Source organism: Staurois parvus, unplaced genomic scaffold (genome assembly GCF_062004578.1).
Source record: "Staurois parvus isolate SC_StPar_1 unplaced genomic scaffold, SC_StPar_1.0 ptg000997l, whole genome shotgun sequence".
NCBI lineage: Eukaryota > Metazoa > Chordata > Amphibia > Anura > Ranidae > Staurois > Staurois parvus.
Window position 1 is genome coordinate 932,501 of NW_028318793.1, and position 24,897 is coordinate 957,397.

The 24,897-nt window shown below is 40.2% G+C and overlaps 1 protein-coding gene across 4 annotated transcripts in view; it reads right to left on the reverse strand.

The window, feature by feature from the left end:
• Window positions 1-24,897, reverse strand: part of MDGA2 (MAM domain containing glycosylphosphatidylinositol anchor 2) — a 954,572-nt gene that overhangs the window by 71,959 nt on the left and 857,716 nt on the right. For 2 of the 4 annotated variants that reach the window (XM_089657421.1, XM_089657420.1), the window contains exons 10-11: window positions 24,213-24,361; window positions 10,124-10,189 (exon numbers count right to left, since the gene is read on the reverse strand). In XM_089657421.1, the coding sequence (XP_089513547.1) occupies window positions 10,124-10,189; window positions 24,213-24,361 (215 nt within the window). The remainder of the gene's footprint in view (window positions 1-10,123; window positions 10,190-24,212; window positions 24,362-24,897) is intronic. The other 2 variants (XM_089657423.1, XM_089657422.1) reach the window with 1 other exon arrangement.

The window sequence follows — 24,897 nt, forward strand, 5'->3', positions numbered from 1 at the left end:
CAAGTTGTAAAGGCAAAATTGTCGCAAGTCAATAAACAGAGTGTTTGAAGAAGTATTAACCCAAAAGGAAAACATTTATTATATTGCAGCTTACCAATAAATTAAATGTCACGGCTGCAATAGTTTTCTTTCTTAGAGTTTCTTTACTTTATTTTCACCTGGTGATCCAGCCAGTAAGTCTGTCCTGCAGATGTATTAGTTAAAGGATTGAGACAAACTATTTACTACTGACAGGGGTGCTTACAATGATCAGATTTTGTTTATTTATGTCAAACCTTTATAAGCAGTTACAGCAAACAGTTATTTTCCTCTTGGGATAAAGTGTGAGCTGGAATTTGGCTTCAATTTGTTAGTGTATCTAAATCTGCTAGTACATCTAATACTTCTCTCTCCCCAGAGTGACAATGTTGCAGTCCAAATGTGCCCCTTGTGCTCCTTCTCCTGTATTAAAGTGCCCTCCACTCTGGATGGAGTGTTACTGGGCAGATCAGCAAAAGAAAACAGAGGGGAAAATCCTAAAAAAAAAAAACCCTGAATGCAGTCTAATGAAATGCAATATATTACATTTTTGGTTTGGGGTTTAATACCGCTTTCATATTAGTTTGTGATATAGTAACATTAAATTTAGCATAGCTAAGTTTCATTTTGTGATTTTCGACAGCCTGGTATAGAAAACTATGAATTACAAAATATTTATAACTGTTGTTCTTAGAAGGGTGCTAATAGTTTAGGTCACTAATGCAGATACAATATATCTAGCAAAGGCTTGGCTACTTTAAGTCAGCGCTTGAACTTGTCTCATTTTTAATTAAGGGTCCTTTCACTCGGACAGTTTGTGTTCTGATCAGTAAGGTATCCGCTCACTGATCCCCTGCTGATCAGAGCAGAGCCGGTGGATGACAGGTCTGTGTCCGCTCAGTTTCTGCAAAGAGGACATGGACAGACCCCGCTCAGCTCTATGGGAAGCCAGGATTAAATGGACTCTGCCGTCCATTTATATGTGGCTGCCTCCAATCCAGTCTGTCCAAATGGAAGAGGTTTCAGTCCTCCTCCATTTTTTTTTGTAATGGGCCTGATCAGAACTGGAGTGAGGCAGGTGTAAAACGGACACAAGTCCACTTACACCCAAGGGTCCACATAGGAATGCATGGAACCATCCGATCAGATCTGATTTAAAAACTGACAGGTGGATCTGATCGGATTGCTCGTTGAATGGACTCAAAATTCTATGTGGCATTCAAGTAGATGTAAACCCTAACTGAACACCATTTAGTTTGATACAGCACCATATAGAATACAAAATTGCCTTTTTTAAACAAAATATGTATTTTATCTTAAAATATGTATTTTATCTTTTTATCATCCTTTGTTTGCATTGTGGAGCTGCTAATCTTCTGCACTCTTTTTTAAAAAGTACTAGACACCAATAACTGCCAATAAAAAATACCAAAAATCAAGTCTCATGCATTAATGCAGTACAAGCAGTGATATATAATATATATAGAAATATATATAAAAAAAATCTCCATATGAGATTCACAAAAAGTACAAGTTCAGTGACGAAGACCTTTTTGTTAAGATGGTTTCTTATTCACTGATCTTTAAGGCACATAAAATCTGGTCTGCATGGTTGGATTCAGCCTGACCTACATTCACCACCACCACCAATCCTCTTATCTCATTTGGCTGGGCAGCCTTTGCTCATATATATCAGTTGTTCTAAGGGGAGTGCCAATCACCAATCATTGTAGTATGGGTGGGATGGAAAGTTTCCATTTAAGGAGAATTTCCCTTCTGGCACGGTAGGATGTATAGAACAACAGCAGCTTAGTGTGTATTAAAATAGAGAGAAAAATCATAAATGTCCAACAACAAAACAATGGGATCCAGAGCCAGTGGCCAACCATAATGTGACTTTTTTCCAATAAAGTGGCAATTCCTCACCATATGATAGAAGGTGCCAGTGTCATTCAAACACTTGTTACGGAGTGAAAAAAGGGTGGGATTTATGCAGTGCAAGGGGCATAATATATTCTATGTAAAAATTTCAACTGGATACATTTATCCCTAGCAGTTATCAACAGTTCAGTATATTGAGCTACCAAATCAATTCCTCCTCAGAGACGGTAGGGATGTTAGTTTTCCACTTCTAGAATAATACAGAGGTTCTGGTCCTATGATGAGTTGGATGGGAATGCATAAGTTGAAGAAATGGGCTTATCAAAATCAGGGACCTTTAAAAGAGATTCCAAGGAGTGTTGTTGAAGGATAGGTGCTTCAGGGAATTAGGTCCTAATAGTTTGTCACCATTGTAGGTACTTGCAAAAATATCAGTTAGCAAGGGCAAGGTTTTTTTTCAGTGAGTCGTGTAAGCTGAATTACCCAGTTGGGAAGACATGCCCCAGCGCATGTATTTCCACTCTTGTTCAAATCAGGGGGTTCAGGAAGGTGGAAAAGTGTTGTAGAATGGAATTGTCCCAAAAGAGACCAAATTCCAGGAGATGAGGACCATAGTCGTAGTCCAAGCCCTCATTGTTGTCTTCATGGGTTGGGTACGAGCCAGGGAGGACCTGGTATCCCTGTGTATTAAAGATTGAAGCAGTTGTGGAGAGCCTCCTGCACTCTCTTTGCAGCCAATTCATGTTGACAGTTTTCTTGTTATAGGATGACAACAATGAACAGTGTTCGTTTATTGCGTGATGAAATAGTCACTTGGTGACAAGGTAGGAACACAGCAGCAGTCCTTGCTGCATGTGTAAATGAGCCCGTACTGGCTGGATCACAGGGTGAAAATAAAGGAAAAAAAAAAAAAAGAAATGAATGAATGCAGTCACCACATCAAAGAAATGATAAGCTGCAATACATTACATTTTGTTTTGGGGTTTAATACTGCTTTAACCACTTTCCCACCACACTGTAGCCAATATAGACCTACGGTGTGACTTTCCAGTTTTGGAAAGTTATTTCCTATGGCACTCATCAGGAGCATTCTGGGAAGGCACAAAGGAGGTAAGGGGCCAATCACATCAGTTCTTTACCACAATTAGACTGTGTGTCCAATCACAGCTGTCACAGTGAAAACATACTCAATTCTTTTGCTGGTTACGGCTCTCCTTTCCTCACACAGACTCTGTGTATGAGGGAAGGAGAACTGGATCTCTGAGGGAAAAGAGAATACCGTATTTTACACTGAAACACAGTGCCGTAATCATCAGTGCAGCCTCATTAGTGAACATCAGTGAAGAAGAAAAATTACTAATTTACAAAATGATATAACAGAAAAAAAGAACAAATGTTTCCCCAAAATTTTTGATCTTTTCTTTTTTATTTAGCAAAACATACAAAAAAGTGGTGATTAGACACCACCTGTCTAAAAAAACAAAAAAACAAAAGTGATACAAATGTAATTGAAATACAGTTTTGCACAATATGGGGAATCTATAAACAGTACACGTCTTATACCCCGCTCCTGGCTGCCCACCGGTTCCTCCTCCTCCACACATCCTTTCTTCTTCTTTCTCCCTCTCTATTCTTCTATTTTTCTTTTCACTCTTCCCTCTTTTCTTTGTTTCTTTCCCTTTATGTTTCTTTCCCTGGTATTGGCTATAGTTAACTAAAAGCCATGGGGGGGTGTCTCCCCTTAGGGCCTTCTGAACATTGGAGGGTGGTCGTCCCTCCATACAGGTCGTGGTAGTCTCTGACGCCAGGCCTGACATAAAAGTTTTACTTTAGTTTTTATTTTCTCTCTTACCTGATTGTTATGGGTCTTACATTTATAAGTCCCAATGGGACCCTTTTGGCTATCATTGACGGACAATTGTCCTGGAATATTGTATATAGTGCATTGCTTGTATCAGCCCAGATGGGTTGCAGTTTGTGGAAATATGGATGTATAATTTTCTGGACTGGCTTTTAACTCCTTTTTTTTTCTAAGATAAAACAAATAACCGTCATTGAAATGAAATACAGTTTTACATGACTGAGAAATTGTCACTCAAAGTGTGACAGCGTTGAAATCTGAAAATTAGCTTGGGCAGGAAGGGATGAAAGTGTCTGGTATTGAAGTGGCTAAGTACCAGGATACATCCGGTATGCGTAATCATTTTTAATGATTCAGTTTTGTATATGCTAATAGTCTATGGCTTCTTTTGGACAACTTGCAAAGTGCAAATTTTCAACTGATAACCTCTTGTAAATGCTGCCAATGAGTTGTCTAATGCAATTACTGACAATCCTGCTTTGTGTTTGTCACCAGTCATATTGCGGAAGGAGAGTGAATTAAAAAACCTGAAGCAATTTAATTTGAAGAGAAAAGTTGTTTTACTGCCTTCTGGATTGTTTAATATTATCCATTAATGGGTTTGTGATAATGCATAGGAAGAGTGGAAAGTCTTCATTTTTTTTTTTATGCACAATGTCCATATATTAGCTGGAAATCTAAATTTAATTTCGGAGGCTTTTAAAATCCATTAATAGACTTGTGCACCGAAGAACCTTTTGCATGTTGAATATATTTTGGACAGGCACCAAAATTTCCGGCTTAATAGAGAAACACTAAATCTTGCCTACAGACAGAAGATCTATTTAAAGAACTGTCATGAAACATTCTCTGTGGACAAAAGTAAATGCTGAAATTAAAACTTTAACTTTGTGTTTCATAATGTCTTTCCTTCGTTTTATCAAAATGACTGTAAGGTGGGATTTTGGTCATTAGTATAGACTCTCCTACATTTTCTTTAAGGTGTGTTGCAGGCTATCCTTGTTATGCAATCAAACTCCTCCTGAGAGCTGTAACCTGGCAGAAGCACCCATCCAGTCCTGCTGGCTTTCATTGCCTGACTCCTAGAAGCAGAGCTGGATCTACAGAAGACATATCATTGTGTATGACCCTGCATATGTACACCGGAAGTAGCACTGCTTAGTGGTATCAGACAACTTTTAGTGTCAGATGGTGAAAATAGTAGCTACTCCAACTAGTTCCTGTTGAGGGCATAAACATTCTTACCTGTACTTTGTGTTTTCCATCTGCATAAGATGTACATTGATCATGTCATTTCATGGTGCCATTTGTTGTTCCGTGTACACAGCCTACGGCAGAGTAAATCTTCACAATCTGCTGTCAGATGTTTCTGTTTGTGTAGAAACATGAGGCATGCTGCATGGCACTGCGTAGCTTCATGTACAGGGGCGGACTGACCATTTGGAAACTCGGGCACTGCCCGAGGGCCCGGGGTCAGTAGGGGGTCCCATGAGATGCCCCTGGTACCTTTTTCATAGGCTTTTTTGAGTTTGGGCAAGGACACAGGGGCCCCATGATCCCCTATTGCCCAGGGGCCCCATGAGTTGTCAGTCTGCCCCTGTTCATGTATGACCTCCGTCTCCAGTCTAAGAACTAATACTTCCTTTGAAGAAATTATATATTCCACAATCCCTGGGTCTCTCAGTGATGTGCTCTGCAGGTGAAAGCTACACAGTAATTCAATCTAACACTGACACAAGCAGGCAGAGCATTCACAGACCCACAGAGCTCCCTCCTGTTGTCTTATAATAATAATACAACATTTATTTTGCCAGAAATGGATTTAGATCTGATAAATATATTTGCAACAGAAATATGTTGTCTTATATTATGATGGAGGAGGACAGATGACCAGTGTATATTTATATATGTACATCCCCGCAGCAACTAGTCCAACAGTTCTTTTCCAGAGAGATGCATTTATTCGGATAAAGATATTTGTTACAGATGACAGAAATCCAGCTGAATACTTGTAAATGTTACAATGAACAACAGCTCTCAGAGTCCCATTTAAGATACTTCATATCAAGCATGGAGATACTACACTGTCCAGCACTTATATCCAACCTATAATATGCACCTAGGTAGCTTCCATGCATGTAATAATGTGAGTTATCTATACCTGTGCTTCCAAATTAATGACAAGAAGAAGCTCCTCATAAAGCGGAGGTATAGATAAGGCAGATGACAGGGTATTTAGAATATACATGAACCATCAAACTCAGAGGGCTCACTTTCTCCTGTCACACTAAACCAAAAAGAAGTTTCCTTAATATAAACATTTTTCCCATTCAGTACAATGGCAAGCACTCTTATTGGACACTTTTAGTAGCCCCTTTGATCTTCTGGGTGACAGGTAATGCCTTTTGGGCTTAGACAGCTGCAGTCATAATTCCAATCAAAGTTGTCCAGATATTTCCTAAACTGCATTATTTAACTATTAATTAAACAAGTTACTCTTTGAAGAATTCTATTTACCCTTTTTATGCTTATTAGATTGTAGATGTTGACCAAATCCTTTCATGTCTGACTGAGCTATCTGCATTTTATCACTCTTGCAAGTTTGAAAATTACTTCCTTTGAAATGTAACAAGTGGCCCAAGTGCCAAGGTGATATTGCATAAAATTAACATAGCAAAGAGTCCTTGGCTATGCATTTGCTGTGTAAAATACATCTAGCTCAGTCCTAGAATACACCACATACAGTATATATATATATATATATATATATATATATATATATATATTACAATATTCCTACACCTCCATGCAGCTGGAAGATGTTTTTTTATTACATTAGCAGTAGCACCCCAACATTTGTGATGCGACACAGAGCAGATGGGAAAGCATGCACTGGTAGCTGTGTGATGCGAAACAGGAAGTTGTCTTGAATCTTTGCCGAATAGGGACAGGCTTGCTGTAGCAATACATGGACATAGGGAAATCAGTCAGCCGAGACACTATAACAGGTGAGCCCATCGTTACAAGGTAAGGCTAACAAACTGCACAAGGGATATACCTACACTAATACTTTTTTTCAAAAACATTTGAAAGCATACAATGCCTTTAAAATAAAATAGAAAATCTGGTCTCTGCTACTGCCCACAAATCTCCAGTAAGGTATGGTATTATTGACAGTTTTACACAGAATGGCATATAAGTGCTGGGGCCTGGGTATCCAGGTGCTGACCGCTTCTCTGGACAGCCACTGGAAGCTGATAGTCATGTGCTCTTCTATACCACAAGCAGCACAGTTTGGACAAAGCAGCACTGGGGATGAAAGGCAGGCATATGCATTACAGATACCTAGCACAGGGTGGCTCTAGAGGTCATACATATGTGGAATATTAAGTCTAATGTCTGACCACTTCTCCCCAAAATCAGGTCTGAATCAGCATAAGTTCTGCTTCCCTGAACAGTGAGCTTCTTATCCATACAATAGCAGTTTACAACGAATAATTCTGGGTGTCTGGCTGCAAAGATAAGCTAATTTGCTGATATCAACACTCCTAACTTCAGAATCCTAGGTAAAATTGTACATAATATCAATTTTTATATTAAACAACTCTGTTATACAAACATATTTTTTAAGGAAATTATTCATACTCATGGCTCCTCCCCTCTGCTGAGTGCCCCCATAGCAAGCCACTTGCTGTGGAGGAACTTGTGCATGCTCGCTCCAGAGCTGGCTGTGTGTCCATTGACATAAAGCAGGGATTGGCCCTGCCCCCACCCAATCCTCACTGACTGTAATTGACAGCAGCAAAAGCTAACAGCTCCCACTGCTGCCTCTGAGGTAATGAGGAGGGAGAGAGCCAAGAGAGCTGGTGCTCTCATGCACATCGTTGGAATGAGATCAGGCTCAACGAAGTATAAGGGGGCCTGGGAGGGGGTGGGCTGCATTAGGGTTTTTACCTTAATGCAGAGAATGCCTTTAGAACCACTTTAAGACCAACTCAAGACTAAAGTGTTAAAACAGCCCAGCAATGCTCACTGGAGTTGTCCCTCACAGTACCTCTTCTTGGCCACACGATGTCCTCAGTCTTCCAGGAAGAACGACACCCAACATGCTCTACTGTGATTGCAGGGCATCATGACCCCACCCCTGAGGGTCTATCACAACCTTTCCCTTCAATCACAACGTACTGGTGTAGAAAGTAGAGCTGGCATCACATCAGCCCCTCTCCAGGCTACTCAGTCCTAACTGATGCAGAGAGAGGAGGAGAACATGAGGAGGACCCTGTAAGTCTTCAGGCCAGTCACATGACATTAAAGGGTTAATAGAAAATAAAAGCTCAATTTACAGCCAGCAGGGCATCATGGAGCAAGCTGAGTAAGGGGAGGGAGGGAGGGGGGGAGTTGGGAGGTTTAAAATATATGCAAACCCTCATTTATTAAAACAACCCATTCAGTTAAACAAATGAGAGGCAAAACATTTGTGTATGGATATAAAAAAAATTATAAATATCTTTTGTTCCCTTTCTTATAAGTGACTACATACCCTCTGTTCGCAGCTGCATAGAGAGGTGGGGAGGAGAAACAGCAGCAAACTGAACTTCCCAGTGAATGGAAGGGGGGGGGTGAAGTCTGATCTTTGAAGGAGAGCAGGCTGAGTTCCCAGCACAGCCAGAAAACTGACCACACTCATGCCTAGCGTGGTCAGTTTTTAATAGGAAAGCAGAGGGGCTGGTAGGAAAGCCAGGAGTTCACACAAAGAAATCAATAGAAAGAGAACTGGATACTTTTACATACAAGTACATAGTATAGCAGGCACATATCCGGAATATGAAATGTTGGGTTTACATATTCTTTAAGACTCAGTAGCTACATATAGAAACTCAATAAGTTTTTTTTTTTTTTTGGATTTCCTAAAATATCACTTTCCTGTCACAGAAACCCCGGCTTGTAAGCTGTTTGTTTTAGCAGCTCTGCTGGACTATTGACAGCTTCATCATTCTACATTCAGCTGGTGATTCTCATTGTCTTTAAAACCCACACCGGTCATTTTGCTATTTATACAAAGCATGAGCAAACTGATCTCCATCTGTATTTTTAATTGAGCAGGTTTAAAATTATAATAATTTACTCTTCAGCTATAAATAGTGTCTGTGTTGCTAAAACACGTCCCCTGTTATCAAGAAATGAGTCATGTTCACGCCGCCAGACTGACCGCCATATATATGACTGTCATTATAAAACAATCTGTGAGTCACAGTTCAACACATCTCTAAGACAATACTGTATATTATATTTACTGGGGCACAGTTTGAAGATATAACTACATATAGTGACATAATATGATCATTTGGTCCCCACTTCCTTCTGAGCCGCCACGGTGTGATTACAACCATGTTTAGAATGAAGTTGGAAATACTCAGTCCTCTGGGTGTCACAATCTGCCTTTATATAGCTACCTTAACCATTTGCCTACTGAGCACTATCACCCTCTTCCTGCCCAGGCAAAATGTTCAGCTTTCAGTGCTGTAGCACTTTGAATGACAATTGCGCAGTCATGCAACACTGTACCCAAATTAAATTTTTACCACACAAATAGAGCTTTTAGTGGTATTTAATCACCACTTTTGCTAAACAAACAAAAAAAGACTGCAAAATTTTATAATTGAAAAGTTTGGGAAAAAAAGTTTTTTCTAAGTTTCCAACAGGTAATTTTTCTCCTTTACTGATCTGCATTTAGGAGGCTGCACTGATGGGCACTGCTAGGTGGCAATGATGGGCACTAATAGGCAGCACTGAAGGGCACTGATAGGCAGCACGGATGGACACAGATTGGCAGGACTGATGGGCACAGGTTGGCAGTACTGATGGGCACAGGTTGGCAGTACTGATGGGCACAGGTTGGCAGTACTGATGGGCACTTTTGGGGTTACACTGATAATCAAGGCACTGATAATCAGTACCCTGGTTATCAGTGTAGATGTCTTCTTTTACAGTACTGTCGATTATCGGCAGTACTTTCCTTGTGAGTAAAGTACTGCCGATAACTGGCAACTGTGTCTACATTGTGATCAGCTGTGAATGGACACTGCTGGTCATGTAGCAAAAGGCTGCTGTGATTGGCCCTTTACGGTGTTATGTGATTAACTGTGTCCAGGACACAGCAATCACAGAAAGTGGTGAGTGCGCACCGCTGGGGGAGCGTTCTAGAACTGGACGGCCGCACTGTAGACGTCATTCAGCTGTAGCATGGTCATGAAGTTGTTAAAGTAAACCTTACCTGCTGCCATTGCTGACCTCCTTCTGAAGATGCTAGTGGCCTAGCTATTATGGTGATCCACTGGCTACAGTACTTTGTGAGTCACTCACCTGGAGGAAGTACTGTATATGTAGATCTTCTTGATCTTGAACTTGGTCGAAGTCAGAAGTCCTTACCTGTAGAGATGTTCCAGGTTAGTGACTTAAAGTATAGCTAAAGGCAAAACCTATATTTTAGTTTTGGATATTGTGAGAGGGATTAGACCGCCTGTCAGTTTGTATTGCTGTCTGTGCCCCCATTAGGGAGATTGACCCTCTCTGCTTGTCCTGTTTACCATTATCACTCAGTAAAAGAAAATCCCACATTTTGGGTTGTCACCATGAAAAGGGGAAATTCTCAAATGCGGAGACTAGTTCTGGTGACAACCAGGGATTCCCTCACTTTGGCAAGATTTCCGTTCACTTCCTGCCTTGGCTATGGGATAGGAAACTAAGGGAAATCTCTCCATTGGGACACAGATAGTAAAAATCTGACAGGGGTTATAACCAACTCATACTCTATCCTAAATAAAAGACAAAAAGTTTTGCTTTTAGTTCTACTTTAAATTATTGAAGCAAGAGTGTCATCATGACAGCCAGGCATTATCAGAATAAGAAGTAGCAATGGCAGTCTCCATGTTTTTCTCAGGAACACATTCCTTTAAAGTGTTACTAAACCTGGGACCTTGCATTCACTCTATCTGGTCTCCCACAGTACACCAAACTACAATTATTTTAGTAAATATAAACTGCTAAATACATTTTCTCATCAGCAGTTAGAGCAGTCTTGTGACTTCTATCAGTGTCCAACAGAGCACTGGTTAAAGATTGTAGGAGGAGTTTTCCTTCTTCTCTGACTGTCCTATGAGACTGCAGGACCCCTGACCCTCTGTCTGGACAGTGCCGATTGGCCCTGTGAATGATCACATGCACCCTCCCAAGAAAAAAAGCTCTATAGTAATAACCACCAAACTGAGCATGTGCAGCTTGCCCCCAAGGCTCTGTTCTATCAGCATATGAATTGGGGACAGTAGAAGAAGGGGAGGATCAGAGAAAACAGGGTCAAACAGCCTTTTTTATACAATGCGGAGGATTAACCACTTAGGTTGCACAGTGAGTATAACAAGCATACTTTACTGCATATACAGACTGATTTTACTGTTGTGGGTTTAGTAACACTTTAAGTTTGCAAGTTGCCTACTTATTGGAAGCTGAAAAATGTCTTGCTCCAAGGATGTGGTCAGTATACCATCCTATGCATGGGGTGCAGACTTCCACATTACTTTTCTAGCGCTTACTGTATATCGTTTTACAGATGTATTCTGCAAAGGAGTGTGATGGGGAAGGCAAAAAACCGCTAAACACCTCACTCGTTTTACTCCCTTGTGAAATGTTTTGTGAATTTTGGAACAGTTCCATTAAAGTGGTTGTAAACCCTTACATATACCCAATAAAGTGACTGGCCTCAGGTGATACACAGAGATGAAACAATTCCTCCTACATACGGTGTACCTGATAAAAAAGATGACAGGGGAGGGAGCTCCGGCACACAACCTGTGATTGACAGCCTTAGCACTGTTTCAGTGAGCTGTGTGAATGGGGATGTGTCTCTTTCCTCCAATCTGCTCTCAGCTCTCCTCACTTAGTGTAACTTCAACTATCCACCCCCTACTTTTCAGATTGAGAGATCCTGTGTAAATTTTGACCTTTGAACAGACGCAGAGGAGTGCGGGCTGCTGATTATCTCTTAGTGTCAGGAATGACTCATGCAGATAGTAGAAAAACCAGCAGACAAAAATCACACTTAATACTCAGTATTTAGACAAGGACACACAATAGAAGGATATGGTTTGTTCATATATCATGTCTGAGGTTTATGACCACTTTAAGCCTAACCCATCTATCCTATTAAAGGAGACCTGTGTCAGAAAAATGCAAATGTTCCCATTAGCAATCCCTATTGAGGATAAATATAGCTCCTTAGCTTTAAACGCTTACTCCACCTGTTGCTCCATGGTACATCCATATTTAGGGTATAACATTGACATGGGGGCCCCTCCACCCGCAAACCAATAGTCTCCACTGTGACAGCATGCAGGGGTTCTTATCTCTCACAACCGCTGTCACTTGTGAAATCAAAGTCAGAGATATCTGTGAATGAATGAACTACAAGTCCCATCTGCCATGGGAACATGAGTGTGGTGATCACTAGATTTATAGTCCATTGATACTTCCTCCAGTTCCTCCATCTGGAGGTAGAGTCTTCAGTAACCTGGCATTGGAATTCGGGGCTTTTTTTTTACTTTCTTGTTTTGGGTCGGTGGTGGCAGCGGGCATTCGGTCAAAATATCAATTTTGGTGTCAAGTTCTGATGTTGGACAAGAAGAACTGGTTCCCAGTCAGTATTCCAATTCATCTTAAAGGTCCAGTAGGGTTGAGATCAGAGCTCTGCGCAGGCCACTTATGTTCTTCCCCATCCCAAACTTGTCAAGCCATGTCTTCATGGAGCCACTTTGGGCAGAAGGCATAGTCATGCTGGAACAGAAAAGGGCCTTCACTGAACATCTGCCAGAAGGCTGGAAGAGAACAGTTGTCTAAAATGTCTTTGTATACTGTAGAATTAACAGTACCTATCACTGCAAACACCTGAAATACAACGTAGCTGTATCAGATTAAAAAAAAAAAAGAGTAGTGGTGAACAAATTGATTTAACTAGTTATGGGCATTAGGTGTAGGAGATCCATCCTACAAAACTTCAGAAATGTTATTAAAGCATGCTTCTCTACCCTTGTCCTCACTCCCCAGCCATTTTTACCAGCAATTCCCACCTGTCATTTTTGTTACATGGCATTTGTTTTGCTTCATTCTTATTCAGGAGTCACCTTTGATTTGTGTATAACTCCAGTTATACTAACCTGACAAGTTAAAATAGTGTTCCTATTTAATCCCTTATAAATTTTTAGGTAACACTGGTGAGTCCTAATGAACTACTTCTTCCCTTTCTCCCCTTAGAAATATATATTTTTTTAAAATAACAGCTTTTTGTTTAACACTGGTATTTAAACTTTTTGGATTTCATTAATTTTGTTTGCAAAAGATACACAGCGCCGGCTCAGGAGCAAGTACGGGTGCCCCCAAAGCTAGCGGTTGCTATGTGGGCACTCAACAGGGGGGAGGGGCCTGGATTGCCAGCGGGGGACCCCAGAAGAGGAGGATTGGGGCTGCTCTGTGCAAAACGACTGCACATAGCAGGTAAATATGGCATGTTTATTATTTAAAAAAAAATGTTGCCTTTAGAATTTCTCTAAACTAATCACAAACAAGGAATAGCTGCTAATAAATATGAATATGAAGAGCACCCCATACATTCAAGGTGAGGGTGAACAGGATCAACAAAAGCATCAAAAACGAATTCTCCTTTTTGATATTTTACTTCCATATAACAGATAGCCCGACATTGTAAAAGTGCATAAAACCTGAGGCACTGCCATGTACAGTATATTTTCCATCTAGTTATAATTGATGCCAATAAATTGTTTCATTGCAGATGATCAGCTATCAGTAATACACATCAGAATTATTGCAGTAAGAGACATTTGTATGGGAAGGATTACTTTACAATTTAAAGGTGCAATCACTTAAAGCTGAAAGGTTCCCCCACGAGAGCTGGCTCATGTTGAAAAATGGCCAGGAAAATGGAAAAATCCAATGATCGGCACAGGGAGTGCTCAATTTACAGGTGAAGCCCATAAATCATTATTGGCATCTCATTAAAAATGACACATTGCTTCCATTGGGGAATGTTCATTATGAACTGGAACATGGAGGTCGGAACCAAGATATTCTTCTATGATATCAATTCCTAGTTGTCTTTTTTTCCAGGAACACCACAGTTTGCATTTAAGGAAATACTCCACTAAGCCCTGGTAACGTGTTATTTCACAATGGCACTCTGCATTAGAGAAAAACAAAAAAAAAGCCATGTATTTTGTAAATGCAAGCAGTGTAAGTATCTGAATCTGATCCAGTTTCAGCCTCTGGCAGTTCCCGTACAGCAGGGCTGAAGTATGAGAGGAAAAATCAGTACAAGGAGCCAATTAGCTCAAGTTCTAACAAGAAGCATGCGGACAGGAAGGGAAAGCAGAGTGATGGAGAGATGAGCTCTTTGCTGTGCTGCTTCTCTTTTTACTGTCCAGTCAAGCCATGGGGGGGAAATGAGTTCCAGAATGACCTAGGCTTAGAGACGTGGGAGCAATGTTGCTGGCCATCAGACTAAGAACATTAAGTACCATAAAAAAAAGTGTTTGGAAAATCTCTGCTTTGAAGTTGAATTTTGCACCAAAAGCAGATTTCGTTTTTCTATATTTGAGCCTGACTTCACACTGATGCAGTACAGAATTCACAGCAGTTTCTGTGCGAATTCTCCACCGCATCACAATCGCACCCCATTCATGCGAACCGCTGCTAGTGTGTATGTTAACAACACTCCGAAATCGGTCCTCAAAACGCGGTGTGATTGTCAGAATCAAATCGCATAGGTGTGAATACCCATGCGATCCGATTCTAGTGTGGACCGCAAAAAGGGTCATGCACTTTTTTGGTGCGGATGTGGTGTGATTTGAGCTATACAAAATGTATGGCTCAAATTGCACGGCACAGAATTTTCATGTGATCTGCACAGGAAAGCGGTGTTGTTCCTGTGTGAATCACATGCGATATACCGCACCACACAAGTGTGAACCCAAGCTGAACGAGTCATTCATTTTTATCTGCTGGAATTTTGTTTTAAGGTGCCATGCCTGTCCACTCAGTGCCTCCTAACACATGGTAGCATGTTGCATTAACGCACGTGCATTAACACAAGGCACAGTCTATATCAAACATTCTGTAGTTTTTAACATTATGGGGAAAATTTACTAAAGCTGGAGCACTCAGAATCTGGTGCAGCTGTGCATGGCAGCCAATCAACTTCTGACTTCAGCTTGTTCAATTAAGGTTTGACAATACAACCTGGAAACTGATTGTGTTCTCTGCAGAGCTACACCAGATTTTGTACTCTCCAGTTTTAGTGAATAACCCTCAATGATTAGGTAGTCAGTGTGTGTTCTGTTTTGGCACAATGAAGGGTCCATTTTTCCACTTGAGTTCAGTACCATGGAGGTGTTGTCACTGGAAGAATAAGTAGGCTGATGTGCATAGTTTATTTGCATTTGTCTTCTAGGGAACCTCCCCTGAGGTTCTCCTGCCTAATACTCCATTGAAGTAACTTCATATGCTAATCACAACTTCCAGGCCCATATTGGCAAGTCCCTGTAACCCAAAACAGTACTGACCAGAGTTTAGGGGTTCTGAGAAAACCCCATGTTATGCTTTAATGCTCATTGAATATTCAGGACATTCATATAAAAATAGCAGTTACTCAGAAGCAGGGGCAGACTGACAACTCATGGGGCCCCCGGGCAATAGGGGATCATGGGGTCCCTGTGTCCTTGCCCACACTCAAAGCTCACCCAAAAAAGCCCATAAAAAGTACCAGGGGTATATCATGGGGCCCCCTATTGACCCCAGGCCCTCGGGGAGTGCTCGAATGCTTGAATGCTCAGTCCGCCCCTGCTCAGAAGTAATTTCTTTGTTGGAGAACCTCAATCATATTGCTTAAAGTTTTTTCACAGCTATATGTTAAAAGTGTTAGTTCACCCAAAATGTTATGGGACAACATCGATCAGAGGGGCACCACACGGGATGGTACAAAGAGCCCCTTTAAATGTTTGTGACTTTTGCAGTTCTGTCTAGAAATCTTTTCATTGGTTATGATGGCATGCCAGTTCCAGGTCTTCTGCATCATCAGTGAGCTTCCCTCTCTCCCTTCCTGATTGTTTTATGTTACAGGCTTTATAAGAGAGAATCATCACCAAGCCTTATACTTGATGGTTGATGGATACATTATAGTTATTTTTTTGGTTTTTTTGGTGTTTTTTTTATTGGTCTGAGCTGGCTAGCTAGCTAGGTTACGTAGTTTATTACATTTTTTTATGGTTGATAATTTATTTGGGTCACCCCTTAATAAATAAAGCATTGCAGCCTTTCAGCCACTTTAACCCAAATTTACGGTGTCTGTGTATTTTATTTATGATAATACTTGTTACTGCACTTCCCGTGTACCATTCCAAGCAGCATTTAACTGAAGTAGTTTAAGTTCACTGCTTTGTGTTCTCATTAACCCGTGAGATGTAGAGAAACTACTAGTTGGTCTAATCAGTATCTACCAAAAACAAAGATTTTTGGTGGACTGACCCTTTTTATATAACATTCTACATTCTAGTTAACTGAAGGAGTTAAAATTAAAAAAAAATATAAAAAAAAAAACTTTTAATTTATTCTCTTCTCCACAACCTCCCTCCCCCTCTGTTGAGAATGCATGATACATTTTCCAGGTTGCTTCGAAGCATATATTTCTGGTCTCTTAACTAACACACTTTAGCTAATAGACTGAGAGATTTATCGCTTTGCTTCTACCGAAGAGTAAAATCTAGTCCCATGGACATCAAGCCAGGAGCGTTAGGAGCTTCTGGGACGTGATGCAATTTCAAATCCTGCCTGCCATAGGCATCATAATGATTTATGCCAACCGTAAAGCCTTGCTGAAAAAAAAAAAGTTATTTTTTTACAGCAAGATCCAGTTCCTGGTAATGTAAAATTATCAGAGATTGATCTGCAAACAAAGCATTACAATAAAATTTTGCCTTACAAAGCCAGGAGAGAGCAGGAACCAAGATAATGTCCTGACTCAATGCTGCCTACTTTCAAATTAGTTTCAAGTCAGAGAAAGGGGGCATGTGTGCTGCACAGGAGAGCGGATAGAAGTACAGATAAGGGTGCAAAGAACATTTATAACAAGGTGAAAAGAAAAGAATGTTCTGTGAAATTCATAAAGTTGTACAGGAGTTGAAACTTTTTATTTGCCTTTTATGCTCCTCTTTTTATGGTGAATGAAAGTTGAAAAGAAACATACAGGGAAGGCAGGGGTTTCTTAATATTCTAATTTATTTGGATTCATGGCTCAAGAATTGAATGTTAGCATTCTCAATAGAGTACGGTTATCTACAAATAATTTTAGAAAATAAGACCACCGCCTCTGCCTTGACCACTCTCACTTCATATTTGGAAATATAAACATGGAATGTTCACAATGGAGGCAGAAATTGCTGCTAAAGGATCCTAAAACCAAGGCACTGGTCATGTGATGTAAGATGAAGAAAAGGATTAGACAATCACTGGCTGTACTTGATCAAAGATCAAAAGGCTAATCTTTGGCATTTGGTCAAATGACCATTCTTCTTTAGTTTCTGTGGCCAATGTCTTTCATCCTATGGCTACATTTTCTGACATAGGGAAAATAAGCACCCCACCATCACTCCCCAATGATAATTCTAGACAAATTTTAAAAAGTACAATTTAATCAGGTTGGACATGAGTCCTAGGTATTGTTTGGTTACTCAATTTAAAAGAGATGTATAGCCAAAGCTCTTTTGGCTCTACTTCTCCTGGGGATCACAAAAGTGCAGTTCATTCTGCACCACTGTGACCCATTTTCAGCCAACAGTGGGTTAAAGTAGTGGGTCACTCAGCTGGTCCAAGCTTGGGATAGATCGTGACTTTACAGTTGGGATCCACACAGATGCCTGGACCGACAGCTGGCTCAGCCTCTCAGCATGCCGCTGAGAGCCTGAACCAACTCCTCCTGCCCCCTCCACAGCCCAGTGCTCCAGTGAATGCTGGAGCACTGCAGTGTTTGATCGCTCAGTGCTCAGGGTAGGGCTGGTGGTGGACAGCTGATTTTTTTCCCCCCAGAACTTCTCCTAATAAAACTGGAAGTACCTAGCAAACAATTACCCCTATTTCAATACTGTATCCTGTAGTGAAGTAGGGGTCAGCAAGAGGAACCCCATCACCCATGGAGAAAACAATGTATTTGAAACACCTGGAAGTGTCAGATAGCAACAGTGACCTGAGCTGTGCAAGGAAGCAAAGTTTTGTGAATTTTGTGTTTTCCCCACTGCCTGGCCACACTGTTTGTTCACGTTGCAATCATTTGAAATAAGTACCCCCAAATCCTTTTCCTCTGCAGTGCTGGCCAACAATGTACCCCCAATGTTGTACTCTCTCAAGGGATTCTTTTTCCCTAGGTGCATTATTTATAGGTATTATTTATAGATATTATTTCTAGGTAGAGAGCTCCAGAAGTTGAGAGAGGCTCTAGAGAAATTCTGGAGGTGAGCATAGAAGGAGGTGACAAGGAGCAGAAGGGTGGTTAGGGCGATATTTTGAGAAGATTATGGTAACATAGCTGGAGTAAGAATTGTGGGTGGCTTTGTATGTTATGGTTAGTACTTTGTATTTGATTCATTTAAGTGGAAGAGAGGAATGGTAGCCACTGAGCAGTTAGTAAGATGGATGCTTCTGGCAGCAGCTTTTAAATAAAATGAAGAGGGGATAGTCTCTATAGAGGTAGACCAGACTTCTCATGAAGACAAAAAATGGGCAGATAGGGGAGTAGGGGCTTTAATACTTTGGTAGCTAAAAGATCAAATAGATTTTACACAGAACTAGTATTTGTATGCAAATCTGTCCAGACATCAGCCTCCTGTAGTTCTCTGCAGTCAGACAAAGCAATGGATGGTTGGTAGTCTCAATCAATCTGGGATTTATTTTATGTTGATTTTTGAGAAAATGAGACTCAGGAATTTTGAAATGTAACTACTGAGGTTTTCTGGCTCTGATACAACACAGCCCTGGACTCTCTGGCACAAGTAAAATGAACTCCTAGCCCAATTGCCATGGCATTGTTTTAAAGTAGGGTTTTTATTTGGTAACATTATTTTTGACTGATACAATGGGTTGAGTTAATTTACAAAAACTGGAGTGTGCACAATTTTGTGCAGCTCAGCATATAAACCAATCAGCTTCCAGGTTTTATTGCCAAAGCTTAATTGAACAAGCTGAAGTTAGAAGCTGATAAGCTACCATACACAGTTGCACCAGATTTTGCACTCTCAAGTTTTAGTAAATCAACCCCAATCAGTCTACTTCTATACATTTATGGTTAAACTATATATATATATATATATATATATAAATATATATATTTACACACATACACAAACATACATACAGTGAGATCACTATTTCGGTATTTACCCAGTTAATATTTCTTTTGTCTAAATAATGCACTTTGAGCACTTAATAATGTTTTGCTGTACACAAATAGACTATGTTGTTATGGGTCATTTGCCTTTTACATAATCTGCTTCAGTGTCTGTTATCTGATGGAAAACTACATATTTTAGTCTCTGAAGAGCAATGCAAACAAATGACTTGTCTATAATATATTACAACGAGGCCATGAAGTACATTTTCTACATCCCTGAGAGTGAGCATATCAATGTTCTCCAGTACATAACTAAATGTATTGGCTTGATGGACATCTAGAAAGTCTGCCATTATCAACTAAAGCCATTCGAAGCTAAAATGTACAGTAGCTAAAAGCTTTCTCGGTTCTGCAATAAGTTTAGAATTTCTTTTGTGCCTAAACATGCTAATGCGTTAATTTTCTCCAAAGAGAACACATAATAGAGCTTTTTTCCCGACAAAACATCAACAAGTACAACTCAAAGAAATAATAGCCTTTAGCTATCACTCCTTAGCTTCCATAAAACAGCCACTCACAGTATATAAAAAGGTGAATGAAGCTATTATGACAAGACACAAGAAAAAATAAGTATGATAAAGGAACTTTTCAAAAGTGTATGCAAAAAATTTGCAGTACTTTGATTTATTTATGCAGTAAGGAAACCTCTCGAAGCTTAGCTAGTCGGTGCCGTTATAAGGACTTAAAGTAGCCTTTCTTTGTAAAACAATAAATTCAGTTTAAAACAGAAATGAAAGACAAAACTTTGTGAATATACAGTGTATAAAAATTATGGATGCCTGTGAATACTTTTTTTTTCATAAGTGATCACATAATCTCTGTTCTCAGCTGCATAAGGGGCTTGGAGAGGTGGAGGGGAAGAAATAGCAGGACACTGGCCTTCCCAGAGAATGGCTGTGTGGGGGGACATGTCAGCACAAGTCTGACCATTGGAGGACGTGCAAGCTGTTCTCTCTGCACAGGCAGAAAACGGGCCATGCTGGAAAGGGTATCACCAAGTATTTCACACAAGACAAGAGAACAGGATACTTTTCATAAGTTTCAATAAATTAAAGAAAATATACCTTAATTCTGAGCCTCTTGCTTGGAATTAAAGCAGAGTTCCAGTGAAAATAAAAAAAAACTGTAGCGGTTGACTTTTAAAAAACAGCCACTCCCCTGTCCCTCGATCTTGCAGTGTCTCCCCACGCAGCAGTGGCGTCCGCCCCCACAGCCAGCCCATTTCACTGGACACCATGTGTTCCTGGTACCGGCCATCTTCAGTGGGTTGTGACAGTTAGAGGCTTTACAGCCGGGTGCTCACTGCGCATGAAGGAGTAATGCTGCGTTCTGTGAATGCTCCTGTAGTCTTCTGGGACCTGTCACGTGTCCCTAGGCAATTGCATCGATTTTGGGTAACTGCTCCCCCCCTCCCCAAAGGTGCCAATTCTTAAGGGAGAGTAGGGGACCAGGTCCTTGAATCGGAACATCCCCTTTTGGGTGGAGCTCTGCTTTAAGTCAATGCAGTCACATGACAAGCCCTGTCATGTTTTTTTGCTTCAGGGTGGGGTGTGAGTGATCTTCAATGCTGCATATAGTGATGCTCACACTTTTTACAACATTGTGAAATGCTGTTCTGTGCTGCAGTAAACTGTGAACCCAAGCTGTGTGATGACAATGGGGCCAGGGGTGTGCTCACAACAGCCTGGGTGCAAGAGATTGACAATGGGGCCAGGGGTGTGCTCACGACAGCCTGGGTGCAAGAGATTGACAATGGGGCCAGGGGTGTGCTCACGACAGCCTGGGTGCAAGAGATTGGATGACATAGGGCAGTGATAACTGTTGGAGGACGAAGCAGAGAGCATTGCTAGATAATGGGGAAGATAAATTGTTTTAAAACGTTTTCTTTTACCAACAGGAGGCCAAAAATATCTTCACTTTTTAAAAGAATCCAAGAAGAATTTGGGCTTCAAAGTTGAAGTTTAGTCCAAAATAATTTTTTTCCCCCTATAGCTGCAGTCACATCATGTACCTATTATGAAGTATGCCCCAGGTCATGCAGGCTGCTTTTATGTTGAAAAAACTACTCTGTAGGGTGCCCAGTCCTCTTCCTGGTGCTGAACTTCCAGCAAGGTTTCCAGCAAAATTCATAGCTTGGGGTTTTCAAGTGGAATTGCACGCAAGATGATCTGAAGGGGACCAGCCCCCTTCTCCTCTGTCATCCACTAAGAAAAGTCAGTGTAGTATTTACACTAAATGTAACATGATCTTCAAATGAGGGGAGAATCCTGTCCTTCATCCAACTCTCACTCATTCACAGACAATGTTAAATTCAGCGTAAAAAAAATAACAAACATTTATTAATGAAGGGAAGGAGGGCACAGGTCCCTGTTGGTCTGTCTTTAATGCAGCACAGCCTGAAAATCAAAAGCTTTACCCCTCACAATGCTGAAAAGGTCAACACCAAGAAGAGGACAGGGCTCCCTGCAGAGAAGATTTTTCCACGAAACAGCAACCCGCATGTCATGGGACATACAGTATTTCTTTACAGGTAAGTGGTGTGACTGCAGTTATAGGAGAAAAATTTTATTTTTGATTAAAAATCAGCTTTAAACTACATTGAGGTGACAGACTAACTAGTGAATGACTTTCATATCATCTAATTCCAATGCAGTAAACTCTGATTTAAACTGAGCAAATAGAAAAAAATGCATAAGCAGAGATTACCTGCAATATTCAAAACTCAGCTTCAAGTCAGCTTGACCTCACCCTCTACTACCTCTCCATGCTTCTTTAATGTAATAGGCAGATTTGCTAGCCAACAGGGAAGCTTGCCAGGTGACGGTTATGTGAAAAATGGAGTTTTGATGATGGTAACCTGGAGAGTTGTGGAGAGGGTGGAGAGGGTCCACCTTCATTTTTGCCTGTGGCAGAGCAGTTCAAGGTAGATCTTCTGGCTGTCTCTTGGTTCCCTGATGTGATGTACATATATGCTATTTACCAGTAGCTTTCTGGTGAGTTTACATCTGGCAGAGGTGGTGGATTCCCTCACTTGATTAATATCAGTTTATCCTTCACCGTGATTGCTGTGCTTTGTAGTACTACAGACATTATTACAATTTATATCTATGGACTATATTACTATATTTATTTCACTTACTTGATCAATATCATAGTTTGTCCTTCACCGTCCCATGAAAATTAATATATTTATGGATTATTTTTATTTCACTTCATATGGTGCACTTAACTGTTCCACTTGATATTATGTATTTTATTTTAGCTTTGCACTTCCTACCATATACCTTATAGCAGTGGTTCTCAACCTGTGGGTCGCAACCCCTTTCACAGGGGTCCCCTAAGACCATCAGAAAACACATATTTCCGATGTGTAAAGAGCAGCTACTGTGTAGAAAGCAGCTACTCTGTTAAAAGCAGCTACTGTGTTGAAAGCAGCAGTATTGAAGGTAAAAGGACACTCATGAATTATAATTACTGGGTAAATAATTTTATGGTTGGGGTGTCACCACAACATGATGAACTGTATTAAAGGGACACGGCATTAGGAAGGTTGAGAACCACTGCCTTATAGGGATTGTTACCTTTACCTTGTGTGCTAGCTGCTGTTCATTAATTTCCAGCACTCACCTATATACAATATATTTACTATTGATGATTTTGTCATGCAGCTTTTCCTTAATGTGCTCTGCACTTATGTTGAATTTAATTATACTGTATACTTCAATTTCCCATGTTGACAACATGGTTCTTTAGCAAGGTATTCTTTAATAAGCATAGGTGTTTTCTGTGGCACCCAATGGTCCATTGCTGATGCAGAAAACCAGCAACATCAGGGCACTGCTGTTGAAATCTTTTATGAAACCTGTGTGTTAGGGGTCTAGTGGCTGGGCCATTTCTTATTTGGTTCCCCGTGGTTGCTAATCTCCTTTGAGAATTCAGGCATCCGCACAGGATTTGGGGTGGTGACCAGGATATTCAATAAGACTTGTGTAGTTCTCTAGAACACTTGTCCTTGTTTCATGTAGCAGATTGCCTAATTGCAGATTTAGCAGTCTTCCTTTTCTCATAAAAAATAAAACCAGAGAGATCACAAAAAAGAAGTTATCTTTCCATTATGAATTACATTGTGGAGGAAGTCTCGAGTTAAAACATGAAATCCATTGAGCTGTTTCATGATTTTATTAAGAAAGTTGTAAGAGTTTATAACTCTCTGGGGACTTGGTGGCTCTGTCCTATAACTTTTATTTTAATGGCTGCCTAGACTGAAACTCAGTTTTATTCCTAGGCCAGTAAAAGACAATGTCAGCAGTGACCTTGTACAAGGTAAAACTGCCCTCAGACACTAAAGGATACCGCAGAAGCACATTAAGATTTAAAATGTGACATGTACATATGGAAAAATTATCAACTTGTTGAATAATGAGAGCTATCATACACTCATCATATTAGATAAATAACTTACATGTCTACATCAAAGACATCAGTCTGGCCTGTTGGCCTATGTAAACAACTAAAGTATGCAAGCCGGACAGTAAAAGCAAAGGAAAAGGTAAAGCATTTATAGTGTGCAAATATCTAAATCAATAGGAAATTATTTATGATTAAATCCTCCTTGAAAATATGCAGTCTATGTATCTATTGTATTTGTTACAATCGAGCCCTGGCAAGTTTGTACAGACAGCTTCCTTCATTCTTCCTACTCCTACCCCTTTCATTCTTTTCACTTTTTGCTACATTGGTCACTCGTACAGATCGATTAAAACATTTGCACACATTTTACTGAATCAACAAATAAACTTCTCAAAATCACAGGTTATCATATTTTTGTTGGGCAGCCTAGTAATAAGTAAATATGTTTGTACTGACATTGCATAGTTATTTAGGAAAACTAAAAAAAGCCAAACCAAAGTGAGTAACAAACGGCAATAGTATTACTTAGCTTTAGGTAATCACCTGTTTAAGTCCCAAGCGGTAAGCCACTATTCGGTCTACGGCGTCTGGATTCATCTGCGTCCATTGTAAACTGTATGAGTAGACGCTGGCTTTGCTCTGCCATAACGGATTGTAGGTGTCATAGTAGAATTCCGGAGGGTAGGCCTTCCCTACACAAAAGAAATGTGTAACATTATTTGATATATTTCTATGAAGCTGACACATTTCATTGTACATTACAAAGCACAGAGAGATATATGAGATAGGTGCATACCCTGGGGGGGAGGTTACTGTACTAGAGTCATTGATATACAGACGGTATGGGAAATGATAGCTGATAGACCTACGAGTGTGATTTTTGAATTATGGGAGAAAACAAGTGCATTATTTATTATTACAGGTACTTATATAGCGCTGTCACCGTTGTTTTTGCCATGTTTCAAAAATGCACCTCCCATTGATTTCTATAGGAAACGTGCCAAAAAAATGCATACAAAATGTACCCTCTTGTCCATTTAGTGAATCACATGTCCAAGTCCATATATATATATATATATATACACACACATACATATATTCATATATATATATACACATACACATATACATACACATATACCCACACACACACCACACATTCTTTTTTTTTTTTTTGCATTTTCTTTGTTTTACTTTTTGAGTGTTTCATTCAGTCTCCTGTATAAAT